Source organism: Harmonia axyridis, chromosome 2 (genome assembly GCF_914767665.1).
Source record: "Harmonia axyridis chromosome 2, icHarAxyr1.1, whole genome shotgun sequence".
Lineage (NCBI taxonomy): Eukaryota > Metazoa > Arthropoda > Insecta > Coleoptera > Coccinellidae > Harmonia > Harmonia axyridis.
This window is the reverse complement of record NC_059502.1, coordinates 3,940,695-3,957,026: the sequence shown is the minus strand read 5'-3', so window position 1 is coordinate 3,957,026 and position 16,332 is coordinate 3,940,695. Positions and strand designations below refer to the sequence as shown.

At 33.9% G+C, this 16,332-nt stretch overlaps 1 protein-coding gene, 2 non-coding genes and 1 pseudogene across 10 annotated transcripts in view; 3 read left to right on the top strand and 1 right to left on the bottom strand.

Annotated features, from left to right (window-relative positions):
* The first annotated feature begins 108 nt into the window (after positions 1 to 108).
* The window catches only part of LOC123672700 (transmembrane and coiled-coil domains protein 2), a 32,779-nt gene continuing 16,555 nt past the window's right edge, over positions 109 to 16,332 (top strand). For 4 of the 8 annotated variants that reach the window (XR_006746345.1, XM_045606935.1, XM_045606934.1 and 1 more), the window contains exons 1-2: positions 4,248 to 4,295; positions 4,363 to 4,518. Coding sequence is in view for 6 of the 8 variants with exons in the window: in XM_045606935.1 (XP_045462891.1) it covers positions 4,263 to 4,295; positions 4,363 to 4,518 (189 nt within the window). In the remaining 2 variants the exon portion in view is untranslated. Of the gene's footprint in view, positions 390 to 2,114; positions 2,303 to 4,247; positions 4,296 to 4,362; positions 4,524 to 13,236; positions 13,389 to 16,332 lie in introns of those variants that run through there. The other 4 variants (XM_045606937.1, XM_045606936.1, XM_045606940.1 and 1 more) reach the window with 4 other exon arrangements.
* Positions 5,778 to 5,986, bottom strand: LOC123674291. Its single transcript, XR_006746636.1, has one exon. It is a non-coding gene; the product is annotated as a small nucleolar RNA U3 (small nucleolar RNA).
* On the top strand, positions 7,989 to 8,197 carry LOC123674285. The gene has a single exon (XR_006746630.1). It is a non-coding gene; the product is annotated as a small nucleolar RNA U3 (small nucleolar RNA).
* On the top strand, positions 16,040 to 16,138 carry LOC123674306 (annotated as a pseudogene).

Below are 16,332 nucleotides of genomic sequence, written 5' to 3'. Positions count from 1 at the left end.
ATAAATATAACATATCAAATAGCCTAATTTTTTATTGAACATCAAAGATGTTTATTTAATTCTGTGCACCACAGAGTTCATGGAGATAATTTGATGAAATGTCAAATCGTGTGGGAGCAGAAGAGTGGGACTGTGATTTTTGTTTTCTATTATTTTGACGTTTTGCCGTTTGCTTAGTGAAAGACGAATTTTTCTTAGTGTCAGTGATGTGCTTTTCTTAATCGATTTAGAAAACGTTATATTTATTTCCTCTCTACTCTAAAAATTAAATATGTTAAGTAATCACTGCATCATTTGGACCGGCTTTTGTTCTGATATGTGTGATTGTTAAATAGAACAGGCATCTTTCTTATATGAACAATGGGTAGAATACAACAAATAGTATAACTGTGAGTACTAACAATAAATATCTATTTAAGAAGCAATTTGAAAATTGTTATTTGAAGAATCAATGGACCTTCATTCAAACGGTATGCAGTTTTTCTTATGATTCATTATTCTACCCTCCCTATAATAAATACATTTTATCTGTCGAATGGGAGGAAGGTAAACATCTCTCTTAATTTTTTATCAGTAAATTGATTGGTGACTAAGACTACAAGATTTGGGATTAGATGATTCACTTTCAAAGAAACTCTTATTAGAACATTAATGTGAATATTGGATCTAATTGAAGATATGCAATATATATTCCATTTCTAAGTGAAATTAAGTTACATAGTTAGGTTTCTATATGAAAAAACTTAATTTTTACCATTGCATTTCAATATCACGAATCATTCAAATGAATTCCTATTGATATGTCTGAAACCTGTTCACAATATACCTTTATTATGAATGATACTCTTCAAATCAATAATGAATAGTTCATTTAGAATTCATTTGAAGATAATATAGTGTATTTTTAAATATCGTATATTCTATTCCATCATAAAATTTGTTGATAAGTACCATAATCTATTTCAAATGGTTTGGTATTGAATAAATCAGAATATATTGTTTTTTTCTGTCAATTTCATAGAAGATGATGAAAAAAAGCGTTTCTGATTTCAATGATCAAATCTTTAACAAATTTTAAGAAACACAAATAGGTACAGTTCATTTATACATTTTCATTGTTTTATATTTTTCTTTATCAAATGTGTAAAATGAAATCAAACATCATAAAAATACTTGTTGCTGATTAATATTCAAATTTTTATTATCCACAAACGTTTAAGAGTTGTAGTTTGCGATAAGATTTTATTGGGTGGAATAATAGTAGTTAACATCCATCAGTATCTTGAATTCTTTACTAGAATATTTGTTAATTCTGTTTAATACTAGCCTAGCCTAGAGTTACTAGGATACTTTATGACTTATTGTTCGAAATTTCATGTAATTCAAATCCAAATTCAATTGCAATGAATAATTGTTCGATTGGAAGAAAATCATTTAATAATATTCCTTCCATTGAAAAAGCAAGGTTGGATTTTATTCTAAGCATATCTGTTATTGACAGATTATGTTGTGATGATTTTTATAGTGCTATCATGAAAATCTACTTTTCGCGGTTAAAAACCACTGTTGATTTTAAACATTGGATTATTTATCTCCTCCTAGGTCTAGCCTCTAGCTCACGTAAAATTTCATAACAAATATAAATCTAAGGGATCTTTATCACTCAATCACGGTCTAAAATTTGCTGCAAAAATATTCAATATCATCGTATCGATGTACCTTTTAATTTCATGATTATATATTTAATTGAGTTTGTTTTCAGCCTTCAAGATTCATTGATCGGATTTCCGAGCTATTCCAAATTTCATTTTAATGAAAATCTATTACATTCTCCTCAGAGTCTGCAAAGGGTGTTTTGATTATTGGAAAATTCTATGTTCTTCATAGATCCGATCTACCGATTTTTCAACCTACTTCACAAGTAGATCTTCTGACTCATTTTTTGTTTATCATTCAATTGTGGAATGTGTCATCGAATTCTTCCATCTCCGGTGGATTTAATTTCGAATGAAAGCCGAATTTTTTTATCTTTAAACCTTGAGGATAATGGAATCTGATAATATATCCGATATGAGAGCTAATATTTAGGAAATACTTATGTGATAAATGGTTTACCGCTAGATTGCATTATTGCATCTGGTAGGCGTTGGGTTATAAAGTGATTATTTTATTATATTGGCTTTTCGAAAATTGTGCGATGTGTTGGTCTCGGTGTTGGTAATCTTCAGTAGGCAGGCATTTAACACCAAGTTCAATAAGTATATTTGCATAGTAGTGGTCAAGAAGAATGATACATTCAATGGTATAATGTTTATTATTTTTCCTGGAATTATTAGTCATTGTTTCTCTTACTTTAATCGATGATAGAGCGTCGCCAATAAGAATTGGCAAAGTTTTAATATTTTCAGACCTGAAATGAAATGAATTCCATAGTTATCTTTTTTGCGGAAATAATCTTATTATTTTCAATTAATTCTGAAAAGGCTAGTGTCACACTTTTTATGTTTCCAAGGGTCTGATTGGTGGCATTGTTTTATTATTAAATACTATGTTTACTATCTATTATGAGAGTAGAAATGGCGCCCAAAGCAAATCTTATTGATGTGTTATCATTAACACTTCACTCAATAGTTCCGGTCCTAACCACTAACTAAACCGCTTTTTCTCTTCTAATATGCAATACTTTTTCTGTAGAAAGATTCGCCTTTGCTTTCGAATCAATCACTTCTTCATTAGAGCCGATTTTCTTTGCCTGGAGCATTCTTTTGAGGTCAAGCTTTTGCAAGCACAATTCGTTCAATTTGATCATCGTTTGGATCGAATTGTGGCAAGAAGTATTTTCTTGGTGAAAGAGACCTTTTTCTTAGATTTGAGGAGGTTTTCTCATCATTTCTGAACTCAATCAGTCGAATAACGTTATGCAATATAAAGGGTGTTTTTTTTTTTGGGCTATAGAACTTTAAATTGCAATAAAACAACAATGGATGATTCGATTGACATGAATTTTATTTATCCGCAAGATAATCTTGTGGCATTACATTTTAAATATAATTTCTGGCATATGGCCAATTCACAGGTCCAAAACGTGAAATTAGGCGGTCACCAAACGTGTCTTTCAATAAATCGATTGTGGCACGAGCTGTGTGACATGTTGCGTCGTCTTGTTGGAACCACAGCTCCTGGAAATCATAGTTGTTCAATTCAGGAATGAAAAAATTAGTAATCATGGCTCTATACCGATCACCATTGAGTGTAACGTTCTGGCCATCATCGTTTTTGAAGAAGTACGGACCAATGATTCCACTTGCCCATAAAGCGCACCAAACAGTCAGTTTTTCTGGATGTGACGATGTTTCGACATAGACCTGAGGATTAGCTTCACTCCAAATGCTGCAGTTTTGTTTGTTGACGTAGCCATTCAACCAGAAGTGCGCTTCATCGCTAAACAAAATAAAATGGACGTAGTGCGCGATACATATTCCGCACAGAACCATTATTTTCGAAATAAAATTGCACTATTTGCAAGCGTTGTTCAGGCGTGAGTCTATTCATGATGAATTGACAAACCAAACTGAGAATAAATCACTTGACAGCTATTAAATTGGTCTCCATCTTGAACAGTAATGCCAACTCAAAGTTACATACCTCGAAAAAAAAACATCCGTTATGTCTTGTTTTTTCAACAAACTTTGCGCCCCGGCAGAATGTCTGGTATGCCGGTCTTCGTGGCGGTGACACTGGAATTAGAGAAAATGAGATTCTTATCTCTTTCCTATCAGTGGCGCGCGCTGTTGCAGCACCCTTCATAAACACTAAAAGATCAGATCTTAAGTAAATATTTGGCAAATTAGCGTCCAGCACAGAATCCCGGAAGTTTCTTCTGAAGAATTTCAACGATTCAGTTGCTAATAGATCTCCATCCTAAAGTGTTTAAATACCTTTAGGAAACAACCTTTTGTGTAAAATCGGGATAATTCTGGTTATCTCTTCACCGTTACTGAAGACGTGATAATTTTTAAGACCACTGTCAATCACGTCTCTTTTATCTGCATCGTACATTAACTATTCCTTTCGATATGACTAATTCTAAACTTGTTAAGAAAAAAGATCGAAACTAGCAGCTATGAATCAGTTTGTTTTGCTACGCGACACCCAACTTTTTCATCTTGACAGTAAGGAGATGCGTTTCAGTCGACCTCTGCGATCTGCGTGCAAAGTAGCACGTTTAAATCTTCTCCAGTTTCTAGTGAAAACCGACAGCAATGGGTATCTACGTGATGGTCATCGACGACGAGGTTGTTCTTCTTCTTCTTTCGACTGTTGTCGGTCTTAGTTTTTTTAACCAATTTTTTTTTTTTGCAGACGTTCCCGGTGGCAATGGACAGCCTGCACCTGACGACGCAACAGGCGTCGGCCAACAGCAAGGCGTCGTCTCGTAGCGCGTCCCCGTGTCGGCCAAGAGAAGCGCATCACTCGCACCACAAATCCCTAAGCCATGGCTCCGCGGACAGCACCAAGGTGAGGTAAACTGATTGTTTTGTTAAGCATGCTAAGGGTAGATTCCTGTCTTACCGGGCGTAGATGGCGCTGTCGGCGCAAATTTGTACAGGGTGGGCAAATTTCGATGTTTTAGCACTACAACTTTTAAACCAGAGGAGATAGACAAAATCTGATACCCCATTCTCGATCTTTTTTCTGATAAACTAACAAATGTAGTATTCATTTTTGGCCATCTTCTTTTGTTTTCGAGTTATAAGCGAAAATTGGAAAAATGGCGATATCGAAAAACATTTATATCTCCGCTAATACCGATGATAGAGCTCTGAAATTAAAACATTATACAGGCTCTTTTTTTACGTAGAATCCAGTGGCGTGCTTGTCTTTTCGAAAGGGTCTTTAATTACGAAGCTATGACCCAAAGTTATGTTTTTTTTTAAATGGGAACACTATATTTCTGTGCCCTTTTTTGAAAGCTTAATTTTTCCTGATTTCAAAAATATATAACATCGTATGCTTTGTATCAAAATAAATAACAGAAAATGGTCAAAAACCTTTTTTTATCTAAGAGTCCCAATATTTCTTTTCTGTTATTTATTTTGATACAAAGCATACGATGTTATATATTTTTGAAATCAGGAAAAATTAAGCTTTAAAAAAATGGCACAGAAATCTAGTGTTCCTATTTAAAAAAACATAACTTTGGGTCATAGCTTCGTAATTAAAAACCCTTTTGGAAAGACGAGCACGCCACTGGATTCTACGTAAAAAAAGCCTGTATAATGTTTTAATTTCAGAGCTCTATCATCAGTATTAGCGGAGATATAAAAGTTTTTCGATATCGCCATTTTTCCAATTTTCGCTTATAACTCAAAAACAAAAGAAGGTGGCCAAAAATGAATACTACCCTTGTTAGTTCCTCAGAAAAAGAGATCGAAATGGGTTATCAGATTTTGTCTATCTCCTCTGGTTTAAAAGTTGTAGTGCTAAAACATCGAAATTTGCCCACCCTATACAGTGACGTATACACAGTGGCTGACTGGCTACAATTCGTTCAAATTGAGCCTAAAAATGGTGAATTTTGAACACTATCTGTTGCGGATCCGTTTCGGTATTCAACGGAGAAAGAAAAACAACGAAATTTCATCCACATCAAACTAAGCACAAATTTATAAAGATACATTTCACAAGATATGTAAAAGAATTACAGAATTCCCCTAAAAAGCTTTGAAAAGACATGCGCGTATAGATTTTTGAAATTGTCTTGAGTTAAAAAAGCAACCTCTCAGAATGTATCGCATCCGTAAACTGGACAAGTCCAGGTGAACGATCATCGTGGGCCACGAGGATTTCCATGAGGAATTCCAAGGGCCTGTCTCACGCTCAGGAAGCGATACTTCGACTCATCGTCGAGGTTGCAACCACTCTCAATTTGAGTTGAGAATGTGTGAAGATATACTACAGAAATGATCCTGTGAAGTATGATCTTAATTTTAAAATTTCAAAATTTTGGCATCGTCACCATGAACGGTGTAGAAGAACTTAGTATTGTATATCACGTAAAGCCATCTGTAAGAGAATCGTTCAATTTTAAGGCAAAAACTTGGGTAATTGCATTGTAGGTGACGCTAGTTCCAATATCGGGATACAGAGAGCCAGAGAAAGTTGTAAATTGAGATTATTATTTCAAAATGCAGAAGATACAGGCATAGTTAGAAGTTTTATCAGACACTTTTTTTGCTATAATTTGAACACATTTACAGTGGAGAATAAACAATATCATGTCTGTATTATTTATTGCTTTCCATTGAACATTTTTCTGGATATGTATTCGTTTGAAATTAAAAAATAATCCAGAAGCTAAGACGAACAAAAAAAAATGTCAGTGTGTTATTTCGTGAATATATTTTCTCGTGTGATTTTTCGTTTATTCAGGGAAACCGTTCGAAAATTACGAAAATGATTACGAACCATAGAATAATTTGGAAAAAACACAGAAAAACTTCTAACCTCACTTTAGTGATCTTCTTGAATTTTTTCAGTAATGCATTATTTCAAACGAAGCTATTCCGTTGTCTGTTCCTAATTTCCCTAATTCTCTAGATTGAAACCCCCTTTCACGAGATAGAACGAACGTCATTCTCTAAACAATACACATTGGCGTACGAACATACAATGATTCATTTTGACTATTCATGGATATAAGATGGTTAGTGACCTCCTCCATCGTCGTAAACATTGATAAGTTAATTAAAATTGAATGACCCCGTGTAATTCATGACGAAAAAAAAATAGTTGTGAGATTTCGTAATTGCGCATTCAGGATCATGGGAAATGAAGAAATAACAGGTTAGTTCCCTCCAAGTTGTTACCTTGCGCGTTTTTAATTGGGGGGTCTAATTGTTTCTGCTTATTCTCAGCACTTGTAATTGCCAATTGTCGATATGAGTATAAACTTTTTTACGTTCGTTGGGTTGGCGATATTTGGTCTCCTAGGAAAAATTCGAAAAAAATGAATCCCTAAAATATTCTGCTTTAGTAATTTTCAATGTGGCAACATTTTCTAGTTCTCAGAAAATTAATGTCTTCGACAGTTTCATGAAATTCTGTATTTGAACCCATACTATCGAACAGATTTCCAAAATCAATAGCAAAATAGTGAAACGGTTGATTATGCAAAATTCTTTAAAAAAAATTGTCCCTTTTACAAGGATTAAATAATCAATTTCCTAATTACATAACATTCAGAGCAAAAATTCACAAACTATCGATAAAAAAAAAACCATTTTCAATTTTTTTGGAATCAATTCAGAAACACCCTGTATACTTGTATCTATGAAAACGATGTGTATAGGCTTGGCTAACATCGGTACAACAAAAAATCAAATTACATAATTGAAATTCATTCAAGAGTAAACACTGAACATAAATAAATGTAAATCGATACTTATTATTTATTTTTAGTAGAGTATCTAATCATATAGTTTGATAAATGATTGAACCGTACAAAAAAATTATATATTACTGAATAGGTCCATAATTTATCATCAAATACATTATTGATTTTTCTAGGATGAATATTTATCTTATCATATAAAACACGTATACCAAAAATGATTAGAATATTCCAACTATTATTGGATGTCCTTATTTTAATGTCGGTTATTGTGTTTCAACATAGATGGTAGTTAGATGATTCGAACAATTGCGTAATTATAAAACTATTACAAATGGGATTTCTCGGATGAAAAATATCATATTTATCTATTTTGTAATATTTCGAATTTATAGGAAAATAATTTTAATATGTGTATAAATTTTTTTCTATATCCTTGGTATTGGAAAAGAAGTGCTATCTACCATGGATTTATTCAAGTTTTATCCCTTGAAGTTCGACGATTTTGTTATAGATGGCGCCACGTGCTATACAATACCATGTACTTCTATACCATTCGTGGTGACCATGCCAAAATTTTGAAATTTTAAAAATTAAGATCATACTTCACAGGATCATTTCTGTAGTATATCTTCACACATTCTCAACTCAAATTGAGAGTGGTTGCAACCTCGACGATGAGTCGAAGTATCGCATCCTGAGCGTGAGACAGGCCCTTGGAATTCCTCATGGAAATCCTCGTGGCCCACGATGATCGTTCACCTGGACTTGTCCAGTTTGTGGATGCGATACATTCTGAGAGGTTGCTTTTTCTTCCAAGTCAATATCAATATTTTCGCTTTGGTAATAATTGTATTTTATTTGTTATGTAAATGCTACAAGCCAGTTATACATTGATTCGAGGAATTTCATGACATGGTTTTGCTCATCGATGGTTTAAACTAAATGAAAATTACTGGCTTCTGAGAATTATTTTCTTCAATTATATTTATTAAATAATCTGAAGAGCAGTAAATGTTTTTATTTATAACGTCTTCATTGAAATCCTTGGATGCTAACTGCTTTCTGATGATAATTAGAGATTTCTGTAACTTGTCTTTTTGAACAATTAACTTTAATATAGATGAAGATGAATCTTAACTGTTATAATTATTATTTTGATCTTGAAAATTCTTATCGGTTAATCAAGCTGAGAATATCAAAATATAATAACAATGTTTATTAATAATCTTACAAAATCGAAATTAAAATAAAAGTGGCTAACAGATTTTCAAAAATTATAGTAAATACTTTGCTCAAAATGAAATTCAGAAATGATTGAACTATTAATTCAAAAATCGTATTGTAAATAAACTTAATCCACGAAAGAAAAAACCACAACAAAACGTGGGATTATAAAACCCAATTCGATGAACGTAGCCTAACCATTGGCCATCGAGATTATACGATTTGATCCCATTGGTCTTCTTCGAGGTTATCTAGAAAAAGATTATATATTCGAACACGATGTTCCGTGAAAATTTGTTAATTCAGCTGTGTGATAAACAAATGCCCTGCACATCGATTATATTTTTATTGAAAATAACGCTGCATCACCAGTCCTTGATCTTTTGATACTTTCAGTCACGAATTCACGCCAAAAACTATCGTGACAAGGTGATTATTACTGTATTTATTACTCGAATCTTAACATTTCCTCTAGTTATAGGATGAAGCGATGATAGCTGAATCAATTAAGTGAAATAAATAGATTTGGTTGAAATTGGGTTATGTGTTAATGAAATATTCAGGGAAATTATTGATTTAAGTTCGAATAACTTCTCTCAATACCAATAAAACATTGGGAGTGTTATGGGATTTTAGTATTCACTACTTACTTCAGTAATTCTTTCTCGAAAATTGTATATAGAATCCATAAATCGAATAGAAAAAAAACTCTTATGTCCTGCGTTCAGAGGTTCTGTCGAAAATTAAAACTGCATTTCGCATGAAATATATATATATAATCTTTATCCCATTTGTTACCTTTCGGTGTATGGGTTCGCATGAAATTTGGTACAAAAATCAGTTACTATACCGCATCCTCCTAGCTTGATAACAGATCTATCAAGTTGTATGCAGCAAAAAAAAAAACATTGAAACAAATGAAATAAACATTTTTCAGAAAATTAAGAAACACATAATCATGAAATCTGTAAACTCAGAGTAAAAAACATAGATAGAGGGAGTATTTGTCATTTTCAGTAAGCAAATTAGGTCCCCAACATGAACCATCAAATTTGGCATGAAGCGCGCGGAAATGAAAATATATCAGTGATACGATATTTCACTCAATTCGCGAGTTTCTCCACAAAGAACGCACTTCTTATGCCCCATAGTGAATCAACGTTTTATATTATCTCAAAATCTATTGAAATAAATACCTAAATATATCAGAAATTCAGAAAACAAACTTCAAGCGCGCCAAACGACGTAAAACAATATATGACACTAGGAGAGCAAAAGTTGCCAAACCTTGGATTTCAGCAGGTAGATACAGAAAATAATAAATATTCTGCTTATTATTAATTTGACAATTAGGAAAAATATCGGATTCCAAATATTCAAATTTGCATATTTAATCGGAAATCACTCAAATAAACATATTTCATTCAATATAATATACATTCAAAACGATATAGTAAACTTGTGGATTTGGTAATATATCAAAATCCGACAACGTAATCTAACCATGTCAGGGATATGACAAGATGAATTTGAATGGATAAAACTTTAATATCTTCGTGATAGATGACGCTTTTCTCAATAATAGGGATGCAGAGAAAACTTTGTAAATTTAGGGTTAGATATATTATTTTTGGCGTATTATCTTCGTTTCGAATCGGCTTTTATGATAAGTGAATTTTTCTTTTTTTTCAATGGAATGTCTTCTCAAAGCTTCAATCTTTTATTGGTTTATTATTTTGAAAAAAATTTTTACTTTTAATGATTTCATTGCTAATATTTTGAAGTGTTGGTGTCTTCAATCGAATAAAAAAATTCATCGTTCTGCCCTTCAGAACTCTTCTCAGAAACTATGAGTTATACACATCAAATCTTTTGGCATTGCATGTGGAATCTGAGTGAATAATAAAAATTTCTGGTTTTGAATCGAAACGTAGTTACTGGTAATCCTAGTGATTCAGGTAACAATAATTAGAATCGAATTAGCAACGTGCGTGCTATGAGATTGGATAGTATGGGACGAAAATAAAGCTGGCAAGGTTGCCAGATCTCCCAAAAATCCCAAAAAAAATCAAGAATTGAATATACGTCAAAATATAATTCGAATGACCTTTTTATTTCCATTTTTAGGTACGTGGGTAATCTCCAACCAATGCAAGGAGTTAATTTTTTACTATATAAGACCATATGTGTTCTTACAATGATGATGCATACAAAGTTTTATCCCAGGAAAGTCCTTATAGTTTTTAAAAATTTTATTCTAATTTCTATCGGATTCTTTAAAACATTAATCTTCAGATATAATTAGTTGATATGGCAATAAAAGTTAAAATAATGGATCATTCAAAATTGGGAAAATAATTATTTACATAACATAACTCTTTTTTATACTCTCTAAAATATTCTTTTTCAATTGTAAATCATCAAAGAAGGCTTTATTTTTTATGTTTTTCATCAGTAAAAATAAAAAAAAAACTACATGTATTCAAAAATTCCCGAATTTCCGGAGAAACCCACCAATCTGGCAACCTTGCAACTTAGTGATGCATCGTTGGATTTCTCGTGTACGTTTTTGATGCACGTTCAAATCTGTCCCATTGGTCATGATCTACGTTTCTATTTGCCCGATGATTGTATCTACGCCAAAATTTCAGGAAATCATGCGTTCGACATGATTCTGGTCTATTAATTCCTATAATGAAGCTTTTAATCGTTAGGAGAGAATTTTTTTGACCCCAATTTAAATTTTCAGTTTTTATATTTAGAGTTGGTAGAATTTGCAATGTAAAATCCATTACAGTTTTTTTTTTAATTTTTCCATATTCTCGTCCATTGTGGTGATAGCAATACATTTTAATACATTTAAATGTCCTTCGCGTGATCTCTTACAGAACTCTATCCTTGATATGTAATTTTCTATGATTTTCCGATACATTTCGGGTAATATCTCACCAATAACTTGACAGATGTTAGTCTTTAGATCGTCAATATATAGAGGATTATCGTCATTAACTAACACGAAAAAAAATCCAAAGACTATAAATCATGAGATCTTGGTGGCCAATTCATATCGCCGAAACTATGAACTTAATGGTCCTGAGAATTTGTCTTGCAATAAAGCCAAAACGGAACGTGTAGGTGCAAAATACGCCATAGCGGGCCGTAAGAGAGGCCCGAATGTTTGGCGCGCCGAGGAATGAATAAATTTGAATCTTCTTCTACACTCACACTAGCAATATTTTCGGTCTAGCTTGTAAAGGGTATTTTTTTTTAGAGCTATAGAACTTTAAATTGCAATAAAACAACGATGGATTATTCGATTGACATGGATTTCATTTATCCGCAAGATAATCTTGTGGCATAACATTTTAAATATGATTTCTGGCATATGACCGCCACGGCTGGCTCGGATGTAGTCCAATCTGGATGTCCAATTTTCGATGACTTTTTCCAACATTTGTGGCCGTATATCGGCAATAACACGGCGAATGTTGTCTTCCAAATGGTCAAGGGTTTGTGGCTTATCCGCATAGACCAATGACTTTACATAGCCCCACAGAAAGTAGTCTAGCGGTGTTAAATCACAAGATCTTGGAGGCCAATTCACAGGTCCAAAACGTGAAATTAGGCGGTCACCAAACCATTTTTTTAAATAAATCCATTGTGGCACGAGCTGTGTGACATGTTGCGCCGTCTTGTTGGAACCACAGCTCCTGGACATCATGGTTGTTCAATTCAGGAATGAAAAAGTTAGTAATCATGGCTCTATACCGATCACCATTGACTGTAACGTTCTGCCCATCATCGTTTTTGAAGAAGTACGGACCAATGATTCCACCAGCCCATAAAGCGCACCAAAGAGTCAGTTTTTCTGGATGTAACGGTGTTTCGACATACACTTGAGGATTAGCTTCACTCCAAATGCGGCAGTTTTGTTTGTTGACGTAGCCATTCAACCAGAAGTGCGCTTCATCGCTAAACAAAATAAAATGGACGTAGTGCGCGATACGTATTCCGCACAGAACCATTATTTTCGAAATAAAATTGCACTATTTGCAAGCGTTGTTCAGGCGTGAGTCTATTCATGATGAATTGCCAAACCCAAACTGAGAATAAATCACTTGACAGCTGTTAAATCGGTCGCCATCTCGAACAGTAATGCCAACTTAAAGTTATATACCTCGAAAAAAACACCCAATATAAACCCAGTATATCTCATAGCTCGACAACTGCTTGCTTGCAGTTCATTCAAGTGCACGAGCACTCGAGCTCTCCAGCCACAGCCTTACTACAACAAACGACTTGGATACACGAAACGTTTAAGGTCAAGAATAGAGAGACTGCGGGTTTCGTTTGTTACACAGACAATGGAAGGAACACCTTCATATTATTCGATTGTTCCTTTCAACTTGAATATCGAAGAAAAGTAAAACTTCAGCTTGGCTTTAACTTGTGACTTATCTCCCTTCGATTAAGGCATTCTCAGCTCGAACCCTGACCTCTACGCGTCGTATATTTTCCATCCACGCGTCGATCTCTTCCTGTATCTCGATATTCATCATCATCGTAATAATAATAACAACAACTGATTAAACTGTTTGACCTAGATGAAAGAGATTCTTTTGTGGATTTTCTTCTGGTTTCACGTCGTTGTATGTGTGTGTGTATACCGACTGTCAGTTACAGTTGGTACGCCCGTATGAGCGTTTCGTCCGTCATGTTGGTTACCGTGTACGGGAGCAGTGACGTCACCAGTTGGCGCCTTGATGGGGTAATTAATGGAACTATAAATATTTTTGTTATGATATGGAGTGGTGTGAAAAAAGTTGTTTTAATTGTGGTTTTTTTTTGTTGGTTTAAGCGACGTATAGATTGGTGTTGTTTCTATGTTATTGACGGAATAATTTCATATATTTCCAAATATGTATAGGACTTTTCCTGAATATCATTCCTTATTTCTGATCAAAGAATCACCTCCTGAATTTTCGACATATTTTCACTAAATACTAACAGGCCAATTGAAAAATTCCCGGTCTACCATAGTAAAACAATTTTTTTTTTGGCAAATTTCGATTTTATTATTCAACATAGTTGCCTTCGAGGGCGATACAGCGATAATAGCGATCTTCCAACTTTTCGATACAATTTTTGTAGTACGATTTGTCTTTCGCTTCAAAATAGGCCTCAGTTTCGGCCATTTCTTTCCAGCGAGCATTCTTTTGAGGTCTGAGAACAGGAAAAAGTCGCTGGGGGCCAGATCTGGTGAAGACGGTGGATGCAGAAGCAAATCGAAGCCCAATTCATGCAATTTGGCCATTGTTTTCATTGATTTGTGACACGGCGCATTGTCTTGATGAAACAGCACCTTTTTTCTTCAAATGGGGCCGTTTTTTAACGATTTCATCCTTCAAACGATCCAAGAACGCTATATAATAATCGCTGTTTATGGTTTGGCACTTTTGGAGGTAATATCAATGAATATCATACTTTGCGAACCCTAGAATACTGATGCCATAACCTTGCCAGCTGACTGACAGTTGTGTTTTTTCTCGCTTTGGCCAAATTTTGACACGTATATAGAGCGACAGTAGTGTCTGGAAATTTTGGAAAAGCCTTTCCAGCAATTGCTCCCGCTGGAATAGCAGAAATTGGAACAACCTTGCCAGTGCTTCTCCTTAGTAAACAAATAACAGTCTAAAAACCGAAATGAATGACATTCAGAGTTACGAATTTCTGAAAATTCAATTAGGATTACCCTGAATAATCCTGAAAAACCACCTAAGCATACAGCAAGATTCAAAGTATCCCTTTTTAAGAATATGGATTTCAAATATTTTGGTAAACTGATTATCCTTTTCAAATTGAACGTTTATTTAATGGTCAACTGAACTCCTAAACCTAAACTGAACATCTTACCGGCACCCTGGAATCAAAAATGTATTGATTAATTGAAGATGAATTCGATATCCTGGTATTTCATATTTCCACATTTACTTGACACCAAGAACAATGGATTTAACACCCCTAGACTTTTTTATTTAAAAGTATTATATTTATGGAGAATATTGAATAACATTCAAAATAAAAAATGAAATAAATATTCATTCTTGAATATTATCAAAGTAATATCTGTAAATACGAAGTTCTTGAAAAAAAAATTGTTATAAATATTTTCATTGAAGAAGTACTCACCTCCATTGTGTAATATAAACAGCTAAAAGGATGAAGACAGGTATAGTGTCTATCAAAGCACTCAATTTTTTCTATAATCCTAGATTAGATTAGATTATGTTTCTATTGCATATACTGAATTCTTTGAGGATTTAGTGTTAGAGCACCAAGATTTTCTCCTTGTAGATGTGTCAATTTCAAAACTGCATATTCAATCGAGATGAAATTTTGCATTTAGACGTAAAATAACCATTCGAAATCTCATTTTGATTGCGACACCAATAAAATAAAAATATATAATAGGTTTATAGATACAGAAATACAATTTTGGTGTTTAATTTCCCAAAATGATCATTTGGAATCGATCAACATAAAATAAAGTCAACACCTCGTGAAATTTCCTCAGTTCACATTGTAGAATGTGTAAATCCATTTTGTCTTTTTGGAAGTAAACCATGGGCGTCAACACCACCCGATATGACACCCATGGAAAAAAATTCAATTTCAACCAATTTTCGTCTTATAGTTATAATTTATCAATTTTCCAAGCGAAAATAATCATTTTGCACCTGGCCAAAGTATACACAATGAAATATACGATTACGTGTACACCATTTTTTTCTCTGGCTTGCGGGCGTCGTTCGAGTTTCAAGGGCGTCGACGCCTCCAATCGAGAGAAATACCGATGGAGTTTTTCGATATTATATCGGTTAATGTATCCGTTTGCATTATTAACATGTACCTTTACCCACTTTACGACCGCTGTCATGCACACTCAGATGGGCAACGTAACAAAGAGAATCGTTGAGCTGTGGCAAACCTCGCTCGATGATTATCGTCGGGCTTCAAACTAATGAACGCTCTGGTTCATCATTTCCAACGACCAACGAATAGATTCGAGATAAATAAAAATAAATAATCGAGAGTAGAACAATAGACGCTCTTGTGATCTTGTTTCAATTCAGTTTTACATTCAAACTTCGACTCTGAATCAATATAATTCGGGAATAATTAAGTATTAGAAAGGTTGTTCCTCCGTCGAAAACTTTTCCTCCTAAATAAAATCCTAATATTTGGGGAAAAACCACTCGATCTGGCAACGATGCCTTCTGTCATTCGCAAGCGCCGCCATAGCCAGTTTGAAATAAAGTTGAAAACTTTGTTCGACAGATGGCGCCACGTGATTTTCGATACGAAGTACTTCTATACCATTTCAGGTCTGTAGGCACGATTTTGCAAATTTTAAAAATTAAGATCATACTTCACAGGATCATTTCTGTAGTATATCACTGAGTGAGTATTAGAGTTTTATTATTGTTATTACGATTAGCGTCTTAGTTACCTAGTAGTGAGTGTGTGCTTTTAAAGTATCATTACTTAAGTGAATTATAATAGTGAGTGTAGAAAGAGTATATCGACCAGTATCCCTGGTTCCTGAAATGGAACCAGATATCCAAATGGAGTCCCCCTCTGGACCTCATCCAGAAAAACGGAAGAGGAGAATTACAGATATAGAAAATGCCAGCTTTTCGCACCCCTCGACA